Genomic DNA, 24,652 nt, shown 5'->3' on the forward strand with positions numbered 1-24,652 from the left:
CTTCATTTGCAGCTTATTCTTCCATTAAAAGATTTCTGTGTAGTAAATTAAATATTCTTAAGCCAAAAATATTCACAGAGCTTTACACCATCAACAGCATGTGTATTGGCTGCAGTGCTGCTGCAGAGCCTGAATAGAATGTCTTCCTGGGAACTCCACAGGCAAGTCCATCACAATTTATGTGAAAAAGGAGAACCCAAAACCTACCTTCCTATATCCATGTCCTGGGAATGAAATTTAGACAGATGAATTTCTTTCCCTGATGATTGTTGATATCTTCTTCATTGCAGTTCTGGTGAGAACATTCTATCTTTAGGGATTTCTTTGTTTTTCTGCTTATAATTTCCCCCTCTCTTAGTCGTAGTTCAGCCGTACCATTTCAGCTTGCTAGTGCAGAAAGATGTGAATTCAGTTGCTATGAATGAGTCTGTCCTGATTTGCAATTAGAAATGTTCTTAGAGGAATGTTAAGGAGTTACAGATGAATCTAACAGGAACCATTCTGCCACCAAAACGGTAAGGCTATGCTTGTTTATAAAACAGGATAAATTGAATGTGAGTTATATTAGCAAAACTGATCCCTGGTTATCATTTGCTACATAAGTGCTATTTCATGCTGTGTGCATGTATGGTTTTCTTTCTGGTTTTTTTATATTCTTAAAATCAAGGAAGATGAACATTGTACCTAGTTCAAAATGACCCAAGAGATTGTGTTCTGTCTTGAGATTCCTTGGGGATTACAGGAAGAAATCTCTTTTTCTTGGTGAAAATGATGGGAATGTTTAAAGAACTGGGCATCTTGGTTATGTCTTTCTCTCATAGTATGTTTTATTGGAGTGGAGAAAAGGTACTATAGATAATTTTGTTCATACATGCTTGGTTGAGTGTCCTTTGAGACAAATGGATGAAAGATGTGACCAGTCACTTTTTCATCACTGCAAACAAGTCTGTGTCATCTATATGGAATAAATAGCTTCAGTAAATTAGAGGCTTTCCTTAATGTGAATTTCAGTACTGCACTGAAATGATCCCTGAAGGAAATGCCAAATGATGTGAGGTCAACAGAAATGTTTGGTTTGTTACCTGTGGGTAAGCTTTATTTTGATGTTCTAAAACATTAGAAATGGATGCATGGGAATATTAGCAGCATATTAGATCTTAGTGGAATATTTAACGAATATTAACTATAGTTAATATTCAAAAATGTCAAGTCACATATGTTTAAAATTAAAATTAAAAGTCATTAATTGGAACGTGTATTATATAAATTGCATATTGTTTCGAATAGAGTGGCAAATGGATTGTAGCAAAAAAATCACAAAGCTATTAATATTTTTATTCTTTCTTTGAAAGTTCAAATTTAGAATGTTAAGTATGGAGAAAGTTTGAATCTGAGGGATTTGTGAAGTCAGTGGATAATACTTTCAGTAGGAATAGCATGAGCAATTTATATGTAAGTTTAATTATATAATAATATATTGTCTGTTTGAAATGGCAGGTAAAAAATTGTTCATTTCTTTATCCTAAGCATGCTATGTGACAAATCCTATTGAAACTAGAGTCTCCCATGGTATATCAATTCTCACCATACTACTAAGCTTGTAAGCCGCCCTGAGTCTTCAGAGAAGGGCGGGATATAAATGGAATTAAAATAAAAAAATAAAATTTTTTAACAGCTATGCTTACAGAAAAGCAAAGTTAGGTCCTTGTGACGTTTATTACAAATGTGTCTGTCAATCATTCTCACTGTTTGTCTGTCTGTCTATATCATCTCTACCTATCTACCTACCTCCTGTCTACTTGGCTACTTAGCTGTCACATTTATATAGTCTCCCATATAGGTGATTCTGGGTAGCATGTAATAAAAGCAACAATGAAAACATATTAATATTATTAAAATTGCTCATATTTTCTTAAATGAAAATGACAAAAGCAGCCTTCTTTTCTCCTAGCTGGCCAAAATTTTATAATTTCATTGAAACAAAAACTTAATTTTCTGTATGGAAAATTAATCTCATTAATTTGTAGTGGAATAATTACTTTTGCTATGTATATGGTATTTTGTTTTATAAAATAAGCTGTTATTATTATTATAACAAAATGATATGAAATACAATATTAAAGTGACTCAGAACTTATTAAACGTCTTAGAGTGGTATTGATCTGTCTTTATTTCATAGGGAAAGGGTTACTATAAAGGCTGAGATTGAACACATTTTACGTAAAAAAATGGATCGTGAATATTTTCATCTCAGATTATTTCTTCAAAATATTTTTATATTTATTTGTAATATTTATATCCTATTATTTTCCTCCAGGCAACCAAGAATCTAAAATACCCCCCTCTTCCAGATTTACCTAACAACAATCCTATGAGATTGGTTGGGCTGACAGGGAGGCTGGTCCAGTCTCGCTCATTGAGATGGACTACTACTTGGCTAAATCTGGTTCTAATTCAACATATTAATTGCTATACCACACATCATGAAGCCTAAGAATATTGAATAGCCTACGCTCAGAAACAAGTTGAAAGAGCAATTTCCTGTTCTTGCATTACTAAAAATTAGGTTCTGAATCTCAAACATTTTTTTGTTTTATTAGGGCAGCACATTCCACCTATATTTAATATTGTGATTAAAATTAATATTTGAAATATCATAGAGTAGAAACAAATAATATTTTGGAGGAATCAAAATAGATCCAAATGTTATTTACAGCAACATTATTCCGGTTGTCAAGGGTTATTTTAGATACAAATAAGATTTACCTCATCTGGCTACAATGTTTTCCAAAATGTGATGTAATTTTAAGCGAGCCACAGTTTTCAGGACCTTTTCCCCCTTTTAATTTTGGATCATGTTTCAAAATTGGTTCTGAAAAATGGAGTCTCTTGAGGCAAGACTAAACTTATTAATAGTATTTCTTTTAGAAAATAGGAAACAGACTTGCTTAATACTGGAAATAACTTGGGAAGGGTGTGCCCTCACACATTCTGTGAAAGCTGAATATATAAAGTTAATGAAATCTTTTGCCATAAGGCTCTCGAAATGATAAAACTAATATTTTCCTCCTTCTTGACATTTGGAAATGAGGCCTTCCAGAAATAAATTTCATTTACAGAAACGTCAACAAGAAGTATTTGCATTTTGTGTTTTAAGCAGGGCTTTTTTCCCCATAGAACGCTCAGAATGGCGTTCCGGCACCTTTTTTTGCACACACACACACACACACACACAAAAGTTGAATGAAACTGTTCTGGAGAGCCAAATTCTCCTCAGCAGCACACCAACGAGGCAGCCAGATTGCAGAGCAGCAGAATGCATCGCAGCAACAGGCCTTCAGATGGCTCAAATCGAAGGAAACATGTTCTGCATGGGCTAATTCAAAAGTAGGAGGGTAAGAAGGGCTGAATGTGAACAGGTTGACTAGCAACCTGCTTAAACAAACTTTCAGCTCCTGGTGCGGGACGCCTTGCCTTTTTTAAGCTGGGAAGTTGAAATTTTTTTAAAAAAGAAGGCAATAGAGTGCTAACAAGGAAAATGTATGGATATAGCGAGCAGACGTTTAGGGAACCTTTATTTTTCACACACTGTTCAAATTTTGTTTTAATGCCATGGTGATACACAATCAAATGTAGTCAGTCTTTTTTTTTTAATCCCAAAGCATCTGTTCGTTAAATACAGTATAACAAAGTTTTGGATGATGGAATTATTTTTTTATCTAAGGATAACTAATGATAACTGCTCTTAAATCTCTTACTTTGTTTTATTTTTGCACAAAAATATTGTATAATTTGCATTTGCATTCATTTACATTTAGAATATGTTGTTAAAATGTTTTGGTGTTGAAATAATTAGTGCACATATATACCTAAAACTAGTTTATTGCATTTGGCAATTGTATTAAAAAAAATCTCATTGTCAACCAATATAATTCATTTAATTTGAAATCAAGTGAAAAATTGATTTAAATTATTTTATTAAAACAAATTAATGGCAATTCTTTTATAAGAAGTTGCCTCAAACAAAATGAAATTTAAATACATTGTGCATTTTGAATGCTTTCTATTGCGTTCCTTAAATACCATACTTATTCTTATGCCAAGAGACCTTGAGTATTTTTATGGTGATCAGTGTACCAGGAAGATAAGGAAGAATGCTTTGGAAGCATAAGAACGTAATTGCGTTTCTGAAAGTCCTACGGTTATGCAAAAGAATAGGGCATTAAAGAGGAATCTGATTTGTGATGTGTGCCATGTGTTCAATTAATGTAGCTTGCACAGCCCCACCATATAGAGCGGGCCCCACTGCTTCCACAGCACCAGGTGCACTGGTTCCAGCCCCTGGGGGGCAGCCCGCCGCAGCAGCGCCACCCCCACCACCTCCTGCGCCAGCCAAGATGAGAGTTCTGGCACCTTTTTTTTTAAGAAAAAAAGCACTGGTTTTAAGTATATATAGGTTTTCAGCCAATGGTTCCATCAGTGTTTGTGAGGATGGAATGTTCATTTATGCAACTGAAATTCAACTGAAAACTGTGTTGGAAAGCAGATTGTACAGTTTGTGCCTTGTGTGTTTTCTACAATGAAAATGTAATGCTTTTTAGACCTCCTGCAGATCAGAAAATTGATAGTGCACAGAAAGTTTTCCCTCCTCCTGCTCATGTTACTCACTGCCTGTGTTTGACTAAAGTATAGCAACAATGACTCAGGTAATGTCAGTAGATTTCAAGATTCCTGGATAGCAGATGCCTGCTTTAAAAAGCTGTTTTTGTTGAAGGCCAGTTGGCAGAAGAAGTCCTAGATGTTGTAGCTTATAACTAAGGTGAATAATTGCGTCTAGGTTTTTTAAAAATTCAATTAGATCGCCAAAACCAAACAAACTTACCAGAAAGCCAAATATTCAAAATTACATGACATTGGTAGCTAAAGCATTTGCATCTTTGTTCCTAATTTATATTCCCTATACCACAGGTCGGCAACCTGCGGCTCCAGTCGTCCTCCGCTGTTCTGGGAAAAAGTCCCATTGAGAGAATGGGGCGGTGGAGGTTTGGAGAGCTGGTGCCTTTCGGGGCCAAAAGAAATGCGAATGAAGGCAGCAGCTCTCCAAACGGGGTGGGGCAGTTTGGAGAGCTGCACGCGCAGCTCTCCAAACCTCCTCCGCCCCGTTTGCAGGGCTGCCAGCTTTGTCCATTTTTGAGGAAGCCGGCAGATCTCCAAATGGGTGGCGGCGGTTTGGAGAGATGCGTGTGCAGCTCTCCAAACCTCCTCCGCCCCATTTGCAGGGCTGCTGGCTTTGTCCATGTTTGAGGAAGCCGGCAGATCTCCAAATGGGTGGCGGCGGTTTGGAGAGATGCGTGTGCAGCTCTCCAAACCTCCTCTGCCCCGTTTGCAGGGCTGCTGGCTTTGTCCATGTTTGAGGAAGCCGGCAGATTTCCAAACAGGCGGTGGCGGTTTGGAGAGCTGCGGGCGCAGCTCTCCAAACCTCCTTCGCCCCGTTTGCAGGGCTGCCGGCTTCGTCCATGTTTGAGGAAGCTGGCAGATCTCCAAACTGGCAGCAGCGGTTTGGAGAGCTGCGCATGTAGCTCTCCAAACCTCCTCCGGCCTGTTTGCTGCCACCTGTTTTGAGATCTGCTGGCTTCCTCAAACATGGACGAGGCTGGCAGCCCTGCAAACGGGGCGGAGGAGGTTTGGAGAGCTGTGCGCGCAGCTCTCCAAACCGCCGCCGTCCGTTTGGAGTTCTGCCGGCTTCCTCAAACATGCACGAAGCCGGCAGCCCCGCAAACGGGGCGGAGGAGGTTTCGAGACCTGCTGCCTTCGTCCGCGTTTCTTTTGGGGTGGCGCAGGTTTGGAGGCCCCGGGGGGAGGGGCAGGGTGCTCGGGTGGCTTCAGCGGTGCCCGGGCTGAAGGCAGCGCTGCGACCCAGCTCCCGTCACTAGGGAGACCCGCCGCCGCTGCCACGCAGGTGTCTCCTGGCTCGGGGGAGCCGCGCTGCGGGAGACGCTCGCAAGGCTTCCTTTGGCCGGGGACGGGCCTGATGCCTCCGAGGTGGGGCCGGGTGGGATCTTCTGAAAGAATGTTTCCTTTCTCGTCTTCGCTCAGCCCTCCGCGGTTGTCTCGGCCTGCGAGTCCCCACCTCCCCCAGTAAGCTGGCGGCACCGGGCAGTGACAGGTGCGCGCGGCTCAGGATGCAGCGTGGGCGTCAGGGCTGCCGAGGATTGGCACATTGCAAGCGATCCAGGGCAGGAGCTGATCCCGAAGCTTCACAAAAGGCGGAAAGAAAAAAGTCCCAGAGAGAGAGAGAGAGCGCAGGGCGGGGGGAGAGCAGTTTTTTCTAAGGGAGGAAAAGTCAGGACGGCAGAGCCGTCCACACTAGAGGTGGACGGGGGCAGGGCTGGTGCACATTTTGCGTTGTTCTGCGCATTTATTTTATTTTATTTTTTATTTTTATTTTTACTTTAATTCCATTTATATCCCGCCCTTCTCCGAAGACTCAGGGCGGCTTACAAGCTTAGCAGTAGCCTTCATTCTATGTATATGCCTGCTTATTAGGGCTTTCACACACACCCCAAGCGGCATTATTACAAAGTCAGCTTAATTGCCCCCAACAATCTGGGTCCTCATTTTACCTACCTCGGAAGGATGGAAGGCTAAGTCAACCTTGAGCCTGGTGGGATGCAAACCTGCACTAATTGCAGGCAGCTGGTGTTACTTAAGGAGGCATTCGCCCACTGCTCCACCAAGGCTCTGTTTTTTGCGGCTCCCACTTTTGTGTGTGTGTGACGGAACTGGTTCCGAGTGGCTCTTTTGCTGTTTCAGGTTGCTGACCCCTGCCCTATACCTATAATAATCTTAGGAATATTAAACCAAAATGTGCTGTTAAGCTCAAAATGTATAAGCCAGTATCTTGTCCTAAATATAACACTCCCAATGTAAAGAGATTGAAACCCAATCTTTCATATCCATCTTCTGAGGTGTCCAATGAAAATGAGTAAAAAACATGTTTTAATACTCTCTTATCATTGGCAATTGAATAAAAGTCTTAATTTTTGTTTGTTTGTTTGATTATGTATCATCAGGTTTTTTATTCCTAGGAACAACATAGATATATTTTTCTCCAATCTTTCTTCTTTCAGTTACAGTGACAATGAATCTATCCATTTTACTGCTGGTTGTCCTTTTCTTTTTATTTCTTTCTACCTTTCCACAGCATTAGAGCCTTCTCCAGAGACATAGGTCTTTGCATAATTTGTCCAAAGAGGGATAATTTGAGTCTGGTCATTTGTACCTTGAGGGAGAATTCTAGGTTGATTTGTTCGATGATCCATCAGTTTGTTTTCTTGCCCATCCATGGTATTTTCAGGAGTCTTCTTCAACATGAAAGTTCAAAAATGTCAGTACTTTTCTTATCTTGTCCAACTTCCACTTCCTTAGAATGTCATAAAAAATTCTATGGCTTGCTTTATTCTGATCTTTGTAGGTATCGACACATCATAGCATTTGAATATCTTTTCCAAGTCCTTTATTGCTGCTTTACCAAGTGCTAGTCTGATGTATTTCTATTCCTTTGCTGGTTGATCCTAAAGGGCAGACGCTATCCACCATTTTGATATTTATTTTATTTTTATTTTTATTCCATTTATATCCCGCCCTTCTCCGAAGACTCAGGGCGGCTTACAAGCTTAGCAGTATCTTCAATGCCAGTTATAAAGCTGGTTGTTCTTCCTTAGTCATTAGTTTGTTGTTCTTTATATTTAAATTTAGTCCCATTTTTCACTATATTGTTTGAGAACTGAGGGTTGCAAATCTGCTGCATTTTCAGCTATAAAGGTAATGTCATTTGCATAGTGCAAGCTATTATTATTTCTTTCGCTAAATTTAAAGCTATGTTCATCTTTTTCCAATCCAATTTCCTTCAAGATAAATTCAGAGTATATGTATGTAAAAAAAGCTTTGTCTCACTCCTTTGCTAACCTGGAACCAGTAATTTTCACCCATGTTCTGCCCAGACTTGGTTTCCTGATGTGTGATATAGATTTCACATGAGGACAAAGAGATGTTCTGAGATTCCCATTTTTCACAGTTGATTGACACAATGAAGGCTTTTTTTAGTTTATGAAATATATGAAACATATATTGATTTCTTTTTGACATACTTGGGCATTTTCAGTTAGCTTTTTTAGTTATTCAGTATGTATCAGCAATAATATTTTCTGAACACTTGGCATCTCCCCTTGTAGCATGAGGCTAAGAATTATTTACTAGCCTGTGAAGTTAAGGGCACTCTATTAAGTCTGGTTTTTGTAAGTGTTGGTATGTAGATTAACCTCTTTCATTTTGTTGGCCTATGTGTCATTCTTCATATTTGCTGGCATAGAACCTTTATAGATTCTTCTTCTGTTCCTTGTCCTATTTCTGTAGTTACTTCATCAATTTCTACAACTTTCCATCTTGGTAATGACCAAAATGTTGTGAAAAAATCATATATTACTAGTAAAGGTTTTGAAGTTGAGAACATCTCCTAAGGCAGTGTTTCTTAAACATTTTTCCTTGGGACCACTTCCAACTTTTAAAAATTATGGAGGAAGTCAAAAGAGCTTTTGTCTACATGAGTTATATTTATTGATATTTTCCATGTTAAGATGAAAATTTATGTATTCGGTATTGCTACTGCTTCTTACAAATCTTGATGGGATTTTAATATTGTATTACTTTTAAATGATGTTGAGGTTATCCATTCAGTCATGTCCAACATTTAGTGATTCTATGGCCCAATTGTAATTACCAATTTTTGCCGAACTTTTGGTTTAGAAGCCTAACTAATTTAGGAATTCCATAAAATGATAATATATTGCTTTATTTATAATTTTTCTGATAGACTAATAAATATTACAATTTATACAGTGTACTTCTAGCAGAATAAATTTTATTTATGCTGTTTTTGATGACCTGCCAAAAATATTTTAAAATTATTTCTATTTGTCAAAGAATACCAAATCATCTGCCCTCCAATCCAGCTTTAAGACATGCAAAATATCTCTGTGTACTTAATATACCTTTTTAACTTTTGTATGCAAACTTAAATACTTCTCCCCAATTTTTCATTATATTAAATGAAATCACAAGCTTAGCAAATATCTGAATTGACCCTTTAGTTTTCTACAATTAAAAGTTAATAAAATACTATTATCTGAAAATTTCCGAATTCTAATTAGCACATATCACATTGAGGAGTCCTTGGTACTCTCTGAGCTTGGTTTTTTTCTTGCAGACGTTTCATTACTGTAACTAGGTAGCATCATCAGTGCTAGTAAGGTGTGTGTGCGCTGTCAGTTTATATTCTGGTGTCATGCCTGTCTTGTGTGGGTGGCGGTGTTCTTAGGGATTCTTTGGTTGGGCTGTTTACTGATGGCAGTTTCTTTATCGGGGTGTTGCTTACTTGATTGTTGGTCTGAAGATGACCTTGGAGTTAATCTATACTGATCTGAGTGCTGATTACTGGCGGAGAGGTGCTGGAATCCTTTTCTCTTTTGGGGTGGTTGATTGTCACTTTTGCATAATCTATAGATGTTGTTAATGTCTATTTGTTTATTGATGGCATCTATACAACACATTCCAACAAAATGGTTACCCACGCAGCTTCATCAAAAAGTCCCTGACCATTCAACCCAATACAGCACAACTAACACAAACGCTAAAAAGTATTACTGCCATATATCAAGAACATCTCAGAAACTGCAAATAGACTACTACAACCACATGGAATTAGCATAGCACATAAGCGTACTAAAGTCCCTCAAGACATCCTAAGTAAACCCAAAGACCCAGCAACCCCAGAAGAAAAAACAGGAGTCATCTACAAAATACAGTGTAAGAACTGCAATAACCACTATGTAGGAGAAACAGGCAGAAGACTGGCAGAATGCATCCATGAACATCAACTGGCATGACGAAAATTCTTTAATTTCACAACATATAGACAAATTTAACCATAGTTTCAGTTGGGAAAATTTAGACCAGTCCAAATCCAAAAATTCCAGAGAATTTCTAGAAGCCTGTTACTCTAACAAATCAGCCATCAATAGACACATACACACTAATGCGATAAAAAACTAAAACTATGAGATAAAAAACTATTATACCTAGTGGCGCATGACCTCCAACTTTATTGGTATGCCTTTCTGTGGTATGGGAAGAATAAAATTCATAGATACTTTCAAAACCACTTTATAAGAAATGCACGTCTTTTAGAATGGGAAAGAATAAAAGCAAAAATTTATTATCAAGATACCTGGATGGCTTTCAACAATGGTAGCATTTGCTTACCTAAATTTAATAAATTACAACAAAGTTGTGACCTATAAAGATATTTTGGACAATGAAAGGAAATTGAAAGATAGACAAGATTTACAAGAACACGGTATTGATCTATCATGGTGGCCATATTTGCAAATCCAAATGAGATATGAAAAAGATGCTAAAACAATGGGATTTTATAAAGAACAGACAGAATTCAACCAGATACTGCTAAAAACTGATGAAAAACCGATTAAGAAACTCTATAAATATCTGTTAAGCTTAAAGATGGAGGAGGAACAAGTAAAAGAAACAATGGTAACATGAGCAAAGAACTTTGGACATAATATAGAAGTAGAATACTGGCAAAGGTTATGGGAAAGAAATGCTAAATTAATGAAAGCAGTGGCATATAAAGAAAACTTATATAAAATATTTTACAAATGGCATTTAACACCAGTGAGATTAGCAAAAATGTTTAAAAATACTTCAAACAAGTGTTGAAAATGCAAACAAAAGCCAGGTACTTATTACCATATATGGTGGACATGCTCTAAAGCAGGTGTGTCAAACTGCCGGCCCGCAGGCCAGACGCATCATCAAGAAACCGCACCCATCCCATTGCCGGCTGTTCAAAATGATTGGGGACTAGGATGCATGAACATGAGCTTGCTGTCAAACGGCAGGAACAGCATTCACAGGTGTGGGCGCGCATGGCTACTTAACAATCATACCTTTGATTTGGCCGGGGCTGAGGCCATTGCCCAAGACAACACCAAGGGCGGCCGATTGCTTAAAAAAGCCTGGTTTTCAGACCAGTTCTCAATTAACCGCCATATAGATTTACTCCCTGCATACCAAGCCCTTAGGAGCTGGGAAGAAGAACAGTGCAGACAACACAGGCACTCATAGCGTGTATCTTTGAGTCAGGATCAGGACAGCATCACTGCATAACAGCATCACATTGCAACAGGCAAAAAAGGGGGGGAGAGGAATCTCTAAAAACGTTTGACATGGGGGAATGTGCAACGATGAAGGTGCCGACCGCGGCCAAAAAAACGGTCCATGATTCCCCCTTGACAGCTGGCACCCAGACACAACCGCACTCCATGAGAACGAGTGTGAAACAGCTCAAGATAATATGGCTGATGGAGGCAAATAGGCCTGTGACACATTCTATGAGCAGAGTGCAAAAGCGCCAGTAATATAAATGCGGTTTCACCTCTCCAGCAATTCTACTCTGACGACGTTGGCAGTTGGCCAACGAAAGCTCGGTTTTATTAAACTGTTGGTTTTTACTTCATCCCGGTGTTTGATTTACTTCTCCCTCCCTCCCTCCCTCCCTCCCTCCCTCCCTCCCTCCCTCCCTCCCTCTCTCTCTCTCTCTCTCTCTCTCTCTCTCTCTCTATATATATATATATATATATATATATATATATATATATATATATATATTAGACCCATAGACATTAACAACATCTATAGATTATGCAAAAGAGACAATCAACCGCCCCAAAAGAGATAAGGAATCCAGCACCTCTCCGCCAGTAATCAGCACTCAGTCTCAGTCAGATCAGCATAGATTAACTCCAAGGTCACCTTCATGTAAGCAATAACTGATCAAGAAAATGCCAAAGAGCCATTAGTGAAAAGCCCAACCAAAGAATCCCTAAGACCACCCCAACCCATACAGGCAAGACACCAGAATATAAACTGACAGCAAACAACACTCCTTACTAGCATTGATGATTTACTTAATTAGGTTAATGAAATGTATGCAAAAAAAAACCAAACTCAGACAGCACTAAGGACCCCTCAATGTGATATGTGCTAATTAAAATTCAAAAGTTTCAAGATAATAGTATTTTATTAATTTTTAATTATAGAAAATTAAAAGGTCAGTTCAAATGTTTGCTAAGCTTTTGATTTCATTTAATATAATGAAAGATTGGGGAGAAGTTTGCATATAAAAGTCAAAATGCTTTATTTGACCTGTAGTTACCAGTTTCCCAACATGTTTACTTCTTTGGAAACCATTTTTTTCTAATTAATCCTGCAGTCATTAATGTATACACATTTTAATTCAGAATTATCTTATACAGATAATCCTTGACATACCCATTCATTTAGTGACTATTTAAAGTTACAAAGGCACTGAGATGACCGTTTTCACACTTATGACCATTGCAACCTCCACATGGTCACATGGTCAAAATTACCTTTTATAACCTGACAGCAAAGCCAATGGGGAAGATAGATTCAATCAACAACCATGTTACTAATTTAACAACTGATTCACTGAACAACTGTGGCAAGAAAGGATGTAAAATTGAGCAAAACTCACTTAAGAAATGTCTCGCTTAGCAATAGAAATTTGGGACTCAGTTGTGGTTTTAATATAGAATTATAGAATGTAGGAGTATATTGCTTTTCTTATCCTGCCATAAAAGTATTTTAGCAAATTAAATAAGCATTTAATAACTATTTTGTCTCCTTTTCTTAGATATGTGTCACAAAGATGTCCACACGGAATTGCCAAGGAATGGATTCTGTGATCAAACCCTTGGACACAATTCCAGAAGACAAAAAAGTCAGAGTTCAGAGGACACAAAGCACTTTTGACCCATTTGAAAAGCCAAATAATCAAGTAAAAAGAGTGCATTCAGAGAACAACACCTGTATTAGCTTCAAATCTTCATCATCTGAGAAGGAATCTCCTAAAATCAGACGGCATTCCAGTCCTAGTTCTGTGAGTCCAGGCATGCTGTATTTGTCTCTTTTAAATTCTTCAAACAAGTTTTAGATATTTTGGTATTTTAATAGCAGTGTTGCTTAATACAAATGATCCTCTGAAAGTATGTCTATTTTTAAAAAGTCAATGTTTTTTCAAGTAAATACCGGTATTAAAATAAAATAGTGTAATTTTTAAATTAATAGTTCGAGATCATTGGAGACTCTTTACTACAGGAGTTTTAAGTGTATCTTATATTAATAGTAAAGGCCACACATGTCAAACATCCAAATAAAACAAAATTAAACAGAACCATCACAAGAGGACATAGCAATACATCACAATCCATGATGCAATCAATAGGCAACCAAGGTCTGGCTAGTTTTACAGGCAGTATATAAAAAACAAGCTATCTTCAGAAAACTGAATCATACTGACCTGACAATAAAAATACAATGAGTATAGTCTAAAACTGGATAAAACATGTGATAAAATCAATTATAAAAGATTATTTAAAAGATCTACAATGATTATTTATGTGCTTATATTAATATTAATCAAAGCTATAAAAGTAGAATCTTTGAACTATATGGAAATATAGATTTAGTTCTGATAAGCTATAAATATTTCTTTTGAAAAATTCCACTTTGAAAATTGGTGTAAAACTTTCTATTGGAAAGTTTGGACAGAAGAAGGGTTCATGACTCTAAACCATTTGTTATGTAATTACAGTTTTAAGGATTTTTCCTTCCTTCCCAAATCATAACTGAGGTCCTGACTTCACAACTTAAGCATATTGGTGCAGTGGTTAAGGCACCAAGCTAGAAACTGGTAGACCAAGAATTGTCTTCCTTAGGCTTTGGGCCAGTTAAATCTTCTCAGCCCTGAGGAAAGAAGGCAGTGGCAAACCACTTCCAAAATTTTGTTAAGAAAACTGCCCAGAATCACTCAGGTGAGATGGGTAGTGTAGAAATGTGATAAATAAATAAAACTACAGGAACCTGTCCAGGAAGTAATCAGGAATCATTACTGACTAAATATTTTGTATTGATTATATTATAGTGGTGCATTAGTAAACAAGTGACTATTGATAAGCCTAAGCTAGTTTTTTATTTTTCCTTTTCTTTCTTAGTTTGTATGTTTAGTTTGGGGTTGTATTTTGTTTTCATTTTAAGTTTAAAGTTTTTTTTAAAATATTGTATGTTAAGAAATTTAAATAACTTAAAAAACGCAGATAGTTCTCATCTATAACTATACTGGACACTGCCCATCATGGTCATAAGTCTTGATGTTTGTAAATCGGGTCACAACTCAATGTTATGACCTTTTTTGCAGCTGACATTAAGTGAACCAATGATTTGCGATGAGCCAGTTTTGTCAAAAACCAGAAATAAAAGTCAGTTTTTGACAAACCGTCCTAAAACGCGGTCAGGTGACCATGGGAGGGGTGTGTGAGAGCAAGCAACAAAATTTCATTTTTAATGTGTGCCAGTGTGCCCACAATAAAATATGACAATAAAGGTTGCCTGCCTGCCCCCCCTCTTTCAAAGGGTTATTGGTTTGTACAAAGCAATTAAAAAACTTCATTCTTTTCATTCACAACATGTCTTCAGTGATGTATATGTGTGTAGTAGTAGGTAATTTCACAGATTAAACTAAGAGTAGCTTCTCTAGCTTTAATTATTTGGTTCTTGCTGTGCAGGGTACAGGATTTGTAATTACTTTATTATTTGATTGAATATTCTTATGGTTGGGTACGTTTGCCAATAAAATTAGTTGGATGCCTTATGTACTAACTGTATGTAAACCGAGCTTTTGTTCTTAGAATTTGGTGTTTTGGTTCTTTGAAATTTCAGTTGCTGATTGTGTACTATGCTAGGTGATGGAAACAAAATTATTCTTAGTCTGATAGAAAGATATGTAAGGCAAAATTGTTCTGAAATAAATGAATCATGCTACTCTTGCATCCAAAGAGGACAAATTTGCTCTCTCTGAACTTCAGAGACTTGCTGAAATACACCACATAAATGGAGGAAATAGAGTGCACCATTATTTTCAATGAAGCTCCTGTCTTTCATCAGGAAATAGCCTTTTATGAAGCTCTTATTTCTTCAAGTATTTGTATCCTGTATGTCCACTCTTCTTCTTAGCAATAGGTCTTTCTCTTACCTAATAGTACATTTTCTAAAGTGAGAGGGATGTAGTTTTTACCTCAGAATATTGCTTCAAGACCTACTTTTCAACAGTGCTAAGCTACCCTGTTCCCTCTCGGTGGTGTTTGAAATAAATACATCTTGTGTCAGCTCATACCAAAACAAAATGGTCAGATCTTTGTTTCCCCCATCTCGTCTTTTAAACATTGAAAATGTCAATAAAAGAACTGCTTAATGTTAAAGTTGGGATATAAATGGTCTAAATAATTGGAAAAAAGAACTATTTAGAATTGTCATGTTGTACTTGTGAATTTTTCTATTGTATATTTTGAGAATTTCCCCTCTCCTAATGAAAAGAATTCTTGAATGTCTTGTTTGCTAAGTATATTCATCTATACTTCTCTCTGAAACACCAGACTTTCTGAGATGAAAAATGCATTACAATTGCATTCTTTTTATGTTATGGGAGACACTGTTAATTCTTAAAACATGGGACCCACCTTACAACATGGGACCCACTTTTCATCTTCAGGAAAAGCAGTTGACCCTTTTAATTCAAATCCAGAATTGTCAGCTTCCATTTTCTGCTCTGTAATAGATGGGCCATCTAGCCATTTGAATCAGATAGCTGAATCTTTTGAAAAATCAGAAAAATGCAGTACAGAAATCTTTGTGAGTTTAAAGTAAGTAGATAAGATCATCTTTTGGTTGCCAACTTGATAAAACTTCTGTTCTCTGGGTTATCAACTGAAGTTCTAAACACTATTTATGCTTCTAGGGGAAAATGGCTGACTGAATATAGTTCTAAAGACAAGCAGAGCTGATGATTGGCAGGCTTATACAAGGGAACTAAAGCAGATGAACTTCATTTTCTCTGAATGAAAGAGAATTACTGGATATTGCCCAAGCTGTTTCTCCTTATGATCATCCCTTTTCCTCACAAACAGATTGCAACAGAGCAATTTTGGGTGGTGGGAGGATGGAGGAATTCACCATTTCCCTCTAACTACATATTGTAGCCCTTTGTGGCCGCTAAATTGTGCATTTCCCTTGCTAACTATTTTTGGAAGTGACATATTAATGGATTTAATCTTCAATATAAAAATATGAAGATTTACAATTCCTAAGAACTTAAAATATAGCAGCAAAAAGTAAGAAAAGGTTTTGGCTAACAAAAGTTCTAGGGGTTAAAAAATGGAGCTTTGGACTTTGAATATTAAGATTTTGACACTATTTTTCAATAAAATAAATGTAAGCTTGTGAGAGGAAATTGAGCTAGAAGTCAAGCAATTTATAATAGTGTTTTAAGACATCTTTGAAGAATTATGTTGATATCTGCTTCAAGAAATGGAAATTTGTTGTCTCATCTAGAGAACAGTCTGTTCCCAAATAAAGATATCAGAACAAGATACCCAGGAAAATTTACGTAAGGATATTATAAACATTTTGAACAAAAATCTGTTGCTAGGTACATTGGATGAGATTTTAAAAATCAAACAATAAAAATGAGAATCCCAGAAAATAATTTGAATAATTTACTTTTATTGGATTTACAAAAGAGATTGTTTAAGGTGCTAAAGAAATTTGTAATAAGGTTTATTAACCATCTGAATGGATTGCAGACAAAGACTTATTGAAAAGAAAAAAAGATTGTATACTGGTTTGTTCAATCAGGGATTAATGGTATACATTATTCTGGGTGATTCTTTTTGGATTTTTTTATACCTTATTAGAGTTGCCTAAAAAGATATGGTATATCTTCCTCTGTACACCGCCCCGAGTCCCTCGGGAGAAGGGCGGTTTATAAAAACTAATAAATAAATAAATAAATAAATATATTTTTTCATATAATTATTTTATGTGGTTTTAATTTTATTGTGCTAAATCTGGTTTATATTTAATTGTTTTTCTTTAGATTGGAGAAATTATTTCTTTTGCAATAACTTGGGGGGTGTCACTATTAGGATATAGGGATTATTTTATACTGGTGAAATGTGGTGCCTATAGAGCGGAGACATGGAATGTGTATGTCTTGATGAGGTGAAGTCCACTGTGTATGTGTCTACCTTGTTCAGAGGTGAAATTGGGTAATTCCATGTATGTAGTTGCTGTAAGGTTACCCAAGATACGATGGTTATCCCAGCTGTCCAGGAATGTATATTGGGCAGCAATGATATAGGAAGTTGCTCAAGGTGGGTTATCGTTTTAATAACAACAGAAAAGTCATCCTGTTATGGGAGAGAACAGTGATAAACCATTCCTGTATTGTACAAAAAATTAAAATAAATAAACAGTAAAGCAATTGATCATGACAAGGAGTTGGATGACACTCAACATTTTGCTGAGCAAGAGCCTTCGCTCTTTCATATTACATATGTTGTTTATGGCATGGCTAGATTAAAGCCTTTATGACATCTGGTTGCTGATGTTGCCATGAAGAATCAGGTAATCCTAAGCAAAGACAGAATTACAGTGGGAACACGGAATGTTAATAGCATGAACATAGGAAAGCTCCACATAGTGAAAAATGAAGTGAAGCAACTATATACAGTGTCTTAGATATCAGCAAATTGAAATGGATTGGAATAGGAATTAAATTCTGTTATCATTAAGTGCTATCAAGTAAGGATCAGTTTAGTGACTACATAGACAGATTTTCTCCATGTCCACCTATTTCCAACTTCAATCCTTCAGATTTTCCAACTGTACATCTGTCTAATTAAATCCTTTCGCTTCCTTGTCAGTGTGCTCTTCTTTTTGCTTCTACATTTCCTAGCACTATAGACCTTTCAAAGAGATAGGTCTTTGCATTATGTATCCCAAGTAATAATTTAAATCTGGTTGTTTGTGTCTGAAGTGAGAATTCTGGGTTGAATTAATAATACGTCCTTTTGGTTTTTTTCCTTGTTACCCAATGTATTCCAACACTAAAGCCTCTATAAAGGTAGTCCTCAACTTACAACTGCAATTGAGCCCCAAAATTTAGGTTGCTAGGTGAAATGTTGTGAGTTTTGCCCCATTTTATGACTTTCCTGCCAAAGTTGTTAAGTGAATCATTGGAGTTGTTAAGTTAGTAACATGATTTGTTAAGTGAACCTGGCTCCCATTGACTTTGCTTATCAGAAGGTTACAAAAGCTGATCACATGACCCCAAGACACTGCAACTGTCATAAATATGAACCAGTTACCAAGCATCTGAATTTTGATCAAATGACCGTGGGGATACTGCAACAATCGTAAGTTTGAAAAATGGTCATAAGTCAGTTTTTTCACTGCTATTGTAACTTTGAACAGACACTAAATGAACTGTTGTAAGTTGAGGACTACCTGTACTCTTTTTATTCCTCTTCTTCAAAGTTTTGCTTCAGGTGAATGTCACAGGAAAGTCATTGCCTGCTCAATTCTTGTAGGCATAGTCTTACTCTAATATCTTAGTATCTTTTTTTCAAGTGCTTTATAGTCTCTATATCAATAAAGTAGATTTCTAGCATTTATTGGTAGTGTGTCTTTTCTCACCTGTTTTACATCATAGGACTGACAACAATCTTGAAAGCCTGATAGTATTTCATTTTCTCACCATCTTATACCAAAAAACCCCAGGCCTTAAATTTCTTCCTCATCCATCCCTTCCTATCTTTTTGGGCTAAGTTCACTTTTTCCTAATGATTGCTGTGTACCTTCTTCATAAATATCTCTATATTTCTCTACAGGCCCACTTGCTGCTCTGGGTTAAGGATTACAACCTGGTTCTGATGCTGGACCCAGATATTGGCAATTTGGTCCACAGTCAGGGATTACAAGAATATAGTTTTTTAATAACAAGGGACATACCATAACGAGGGACAGATTATCAAGGATATTTCAATCTTTGCAAATTGTTAAAGTTTATTAAATTTCTTATGTATAATTAATTTTATTTAATATTTGAGGTTCACTTGAAAGCTATATAAACTATTATCTAAGAATATCTCTTAAATACTCCAAACTATCTTGGAAAGAAATAATTAAAAGGAAATTAATTTGCAATCAATACAAAATTGTGAATTTTTCATCTAGATCATGATTTGTATAATTAGCAAATCTGTAGCAAATATCAGTATTTAACTTTTATTTAACTTAGATTAATAATAGAAATGTTCAGAAGTCCAATTTATCATATTTTTATTGTAAGGAAGAATACCATAGGCATTAAAAACCACTTTTTTGTTATATATTTCATAAATATTTTGACTTGAATATATGCTTAATGATGAATGATAACTAAGGAGGAGCTATAGTATGATGTTATATGTTGGGTTACATTTCAGTATATTTGATGAACTATACAGTAGGCAAGTACATTAAATAGGAAGAATGCTTATATCAGTGAGATTTTATTTATTGAGTTATTTCACTATCGGCTTTACACTTATATATAGATATGCTGAATATAAAATGAAAAAAAATGCATTTTGTACAGTAAAAAGTTAATTCAAATGTTTTCCTTATAGGTGCTCCTTAAAGCTTTGGATTTCCTGACTACAAGATACTATATTTCATTTATTTTGGCAGCATTGGCTAATATGCAACAGATTTTGTTATTCTGTGAATTAAGCCTTTTATAATTCTGAATTCACCTGATAGAGGGTTACTGATCAAATAACATACCATCCAGAACGTTGAATCATCAAGCATTAAATATCTCTGGTATAATCTTGTTAGATTCAGTAATCATATCTGGCCTTCATGATACTTGTTATAGGTTACAGTTATGAGTGCATAAACTAAAAAATAAAAATAAAATAAAAATAAATAAATAATAATAAAATAAAATAATAATAATAAATAAATAATAAAATAAATAAATAAAAAAATAAATAAATAATAAAATAAATAAATAATAATAAAATAAAAATAAATAAATAAACATTGATATACTTTTTCTTTTTTTATATTATGCAGCCAACAAGTCCCAAATTTGGAAAAGCTGATTCTTACGAAAAACTAGAAAAACTGGGTGAAGGTTCATATGCTACAGTGTACAAAGGGAAAAGCAAGTAAGTATATTTGTAACATTCAAGTTTAAGATTTTGTCAAATAAAATTTTTAGAGAAATAATTTTAATGTAGATATTAAAGTAACATTTTAATAAAAATATTATAACTTTGTGACTGTTCTGACCCAGCCTTTACAAGTAATGAGAAACTGTTTACTCATGAGTAAACAAACCCCTTTTATTAAACCAGGCAGGAACAATCTCTGTTCATGTTGGGTGGACAAAACCAAAGCAAGTAGTCCCAAAAGAAAGTCTTTTCCCCTTCTGAAACAGGGCAAGAACTGTCTCTGTTCACATGAGACCTCCAGATAACAAGTCTTTCAATGATTAGCCAAGCAGAAACAGTCCCTGTTCACACCGGCTGAGGCAAATGCACTTTCTATTAGTTCCCAGCAGGGAGACAAGAGTTGGCACCTCAAATAGAGAGCAAGTAGTCCTGACCAACCTGGGTCTTGGCAAAGGAATCTGACTTGATCGATGTATCTGGGAAAATGAACGGTTGTCTGTGACAACAGGCCACTCCCAAAACCCTACTAGCCAGGGAGGTGTTGGCTAGCTTCTCCTCCTCCTTTTCCCTGAGAGCTGGCTTATTGCCTTACATTCCTCTCCTCTCCTCTCTACATATACACGCATCTGGGACGGGCCCCATCTGTTCCTCCTCCTCCTCCTCCCCATCTCAGGCCCTGAAGACAGCTGCCTCTCTCTCTGCCTGGGCGCAAACAGATGGCCCTGACTCTGCATCTGCCTCTGCCTCATCATAGCCTTCCAAAGGCTCCAATGTTGATGCAGGCTCCCCCTTCTCCTACTCCTCCTCGTCTGACTCTGCTGCTAGCTCTGCTGGCAGCTGACGGAACTCAACAGTGACTCGGAAGTGGCACATATTAAAGTAAAGCTTCATATTAAAAACCAGGATACTAAATGGGCTTAAATCTAAGGCCAATGAGATTGGCATGATTATTTTCAATATTTTGAATCTATGCCTCCAAATTCTTTTCTTTGGTCTTCTTTGGCCGCTTGTGTATGTATCAATATGCTTTTGGAGTCAGTAGGTTTGAAACCTATAATCTACAATTGATTTCTTTTGAAAATGTTTCTTATTAGTACAGAGTCTATTGTGTTCTGCTAAATTTTATTTTTCTATCTGTTGTTGTTGTTAGCTGCGAAGTCGTGTCCGACCCATCGCGACCCTATGGACAATGTTCCTCCAGGCCTTCCTGTCCTCTACCATCTTCTGGAGTCCATTTAAGCTCACGCCTACAGCTTCAGTGACTCCATCCAGCCACCTCATTCTCTGTCGTCCCCTTCTTCTATTGCCCTCGATCTTTCCCAGCATTAGGCTCTTCTCCAGTGAGTCCTTCCTTCTCATTAGGTGGCCAAAGTATTTGAGTTTTAGCTTCAGGATCTGGCCTTCTAAAGAGCAGTCAGGGTTTATCTCCTCTAGGACTGACCGGTTTGATCGCCTTGCAGTCCAAGGGACTCGCAGGAGTCTTCTCCAGCACCATAGTTCAAAGGCCTCAATTCTTTGGCGCTCAGCCTTTCTTATGGTCCAACTTTCACTGCCATACATTGCAACTGGGAAGACCATAGCCTTGACTATACGCACTTTTGTTGACAGGGTGATGTCTCTGCTTTTTAGTGTGCTGTCTAGATTTGCCATGGCTTTCCTCCCCAGGAGCAAGCGTCTTTTAATTTCTTGGCTACAGTCCCCATCTGCAGTGATCTTGGAGCCCAGGAAATTAAAATCCGTCACTACCTCCATTTCTTCCCCATCTATTTGCCAGGAATTGAGAGGGCCAGATGCCATGATCTTGGTTTTCTTAATGTTAAGTTTCAACCCAAGTTTTGCACTCTCCTTCTTCACCCGCAACAAGAGGCTCTTTAGTTCTTCTTCACTTTCTGCCATTAGAGTGGTATCATCTGCGTATCTTAGGTTGTTGATATTTCTTCCGGCAATCTTAATTCCAACTTTTGATTCATCTAGCCCTGCCTTTCTCATGATGTGCTCTGCATATAAGTTAAATAGGCAGGGTGACAGTATACAGCCTTGCCGGACTCCTTTCCCAATTTTGAACCAATCAGTGGTTCCGTGTCCAGTTCTCACTGTTGCTTCTTGACCCGCATATAGGTTTCTCAAGAGACAAATAAGATGGTCTGGTACTCCCATCTCCTTAAGAACTTGCCACAGTTTGTTATGATCCACACAATCAAAGGCTTTAGCATAGTCAATGAAGCAGAAGTAGATGTTTTTCTGGAACTCCCTAGCTTTCTCCATGATCCAGCGTATGTTGGCAATTTGATCTCTAGTTCCTCTGCCTCTTCGAAATCCTGCCTGTACTTCTGGTAGTTCTCGATCCACATACTGCTGAAGTCTAGCTTGTAGGATTTTAAGCATGACTTTACTAGCATGAGAAATGAGTGCAATGGTGCGATAGTTTGAACATTCTTTGGCACTGCCTTTCTTTGGAATTGGAATGTAAACTGATCTTTTCCAATCCTGTGGCCACTGTTGAGTTTTCCAAATTTGCTGGCAAATTGAGTGTAGCACTTTTACTGCACTGTCTTTTAAGATTTTGAATAGCTCAGCTGGAATACTGTCACCTCCACTAGCTTTGTTGTTGCTCAGCTTTTCTAAGGCCCACTTCACTTCACATTCTAGGATGTCTGGCTCGAGGTCAGTGACCAACTCATTGTGATTATCTGGGACGTTAAGCTCATTCTTGTATAGTTCTTCTGTGTAATTTTGCCACCTCTTCTTAATCTCTTCTGCCTCTGTTAGGTCCCTGCCATTTTGGTCCTTTATCATGCCCATTTTTGCATTAAACGTTCCCTTCATCTCTCCAATTTTCTTGAAAAGATCTCTGGTCCTCCCTATTCTATTGTTTTCTTCTATTTCTTTGCACTGTTCATTTAAGAAGGCATTCTTATCTCTTCTAGCTATTCTCTGGAATTCTGCATTCAATTGGGCATATCTATGTTTTTCTCCCTTGCCTTTCGCTTCCCTCCTGTCCTCAGCTATTTGCAAAGCTTCCTCAGACAGCCATTTTGCTTTCTTGCATTTCTTTTTCTTTGGGATGGTTTTGGTTGCTACCTGTTGTACAATGTCGCGAACCTCTGTCCATAGTTCTTCAGGCACTCTGTCTAGCAGATCTAATTCCTTAAATCTATTTGTCACCTCTACTGTATATTCAACAGGGATATGATTTAATTCATACCTGAGTGGCCTAGTGCTTTTCCCTACTTTCTTCAGTTTAAGCTTAAACTTTGCAAGGAGAAGCTCATGATCTGAGCCACAGTCAGCTCCTGGTCTTGTTTTTACTGACTGTATAGAGCTTCTCCATCTTTGGCTGCAGAGCATATAGTCAATCTGATTTCTGTGTTGACCGTCTGGTGATGTCCATGTGTAGAGCCGTCTCTTGGGTTGTTGGAAAAGAGTGTTTGCTATCTGTAGAACATATTAATTTAACTAATTAAACTAACTGATTTTGTTGACAATTTGAAGTTATCAGGTCATCACTAAATGGACAAGAATGGTTTGCTTCAATTGAATCTACTGTTGTGTATGTTTCTAGGCTTAGAACAACCTGACATCAAAATCTTATACATATTGTAAAAATAATTAACTGCTTGAAAGTTTAACAATTGAAATTATAATTTTAATGGAACTAATAACTTGGAAATGCTTCTTAGATTGAGAAATGTTTAAAAGTTGTTTGTTTTAGTAAGTTAAAGTGAAGTTCCCATATACAGTGCCAGCTACTTTGTTGTGCCTTTCATTGTGTGCTATTCCTGCCTGCTTCTTACATCCTGCCACTGTGTATTGAACTATCTCTGAGGCTTGTCTGTGCAGTCTGTACCTTGGGCCCTTCAAGTATGGTAAACCCCTACTTCTATGGATCTGTTGCTTAGTACTTGTTCTTGTCTTCCTGTGATCATTGCCTCAGTGCTGTCTTTCAGGCCAGCCCTTTCCGGTCACTGATAGGATTTCCCAGTGTCTGCTATGTCAGCTGATGGTACATTCCATCTTGCTATGGCACTTCCTCTTCTTGATCTTCTTCCCATGTCTGTTGCTGCCCCAGATGTTCTCTCTGCAACTCAATTTTGGGTGCCATTTTACTAGTACTTCTGGATCCTCAGGGTTTATCCATGACTTTTAAACTCGTAAGATCCCACCTTCCTAGCAGCACAGGGACAATATGTTGTGAAGCAACCTAAAATTATTTAGAATACAAATGTATTGTGAATACAAATAAAAATATCCTTTTGGTTTTGCCTTGTTTACTAACGAATAATCTAAAAGTAAAAAAAAGTACAAAAGCAACTTAATGACCATACCTTACACTTTTTGAAAACAGTGCAATATTAAGTGCAAAAACAAAACAGAAAAAACCCACAATAAAATAACATATTCTGAAACATTACCAAGCATAAAAGAGATAAGCAGGT

At 37.2% G+C, this 24,652-nt stretch overlaps 1 protein-coding gene across 6 annotated transcripts in view; it reads left to right on the plus strand.

Moving 5' to 3' along the window:
• Window positions 1-24,652, plus strand: part of CDK14 (cyclin dependent kinase 14) — a 289,922-nt gene that overhangs the window by 59,357 nt on the left and 205,913 nt on the right. For all 6 annotated transcript variants that reach the window (XM_081344348.1, XM_081344350.1, XM_081344345.1 and 3 more), the window contains 2 exons: window positions 12,794-13,039; window positions 20,116-20,210. In XM_081344348.1, coding sequence (XP_081200474.1) covers window positions 12,794-13,039; window positions 20,116-20,210 — 341 coding nt within the window. The remainder of the gene's footprint in view (window positions 1-12,793; window positions 13,040-20,115; window positions 20,211-24,652) is intronic.

The sequence above is a fragment of the Vipera berus genome (genome assembly GCF_964194415.1).
Source record: "Vipera berus genome assembly, chromosome: Z".
In the NCBI taxonomy this organism is placed as follows: domain Eukaryota; kingdom Metazoa; phylum Chordata; class Lepidosauria; order Squamata; family Viperidae; genus Vipera; species Vipera berus.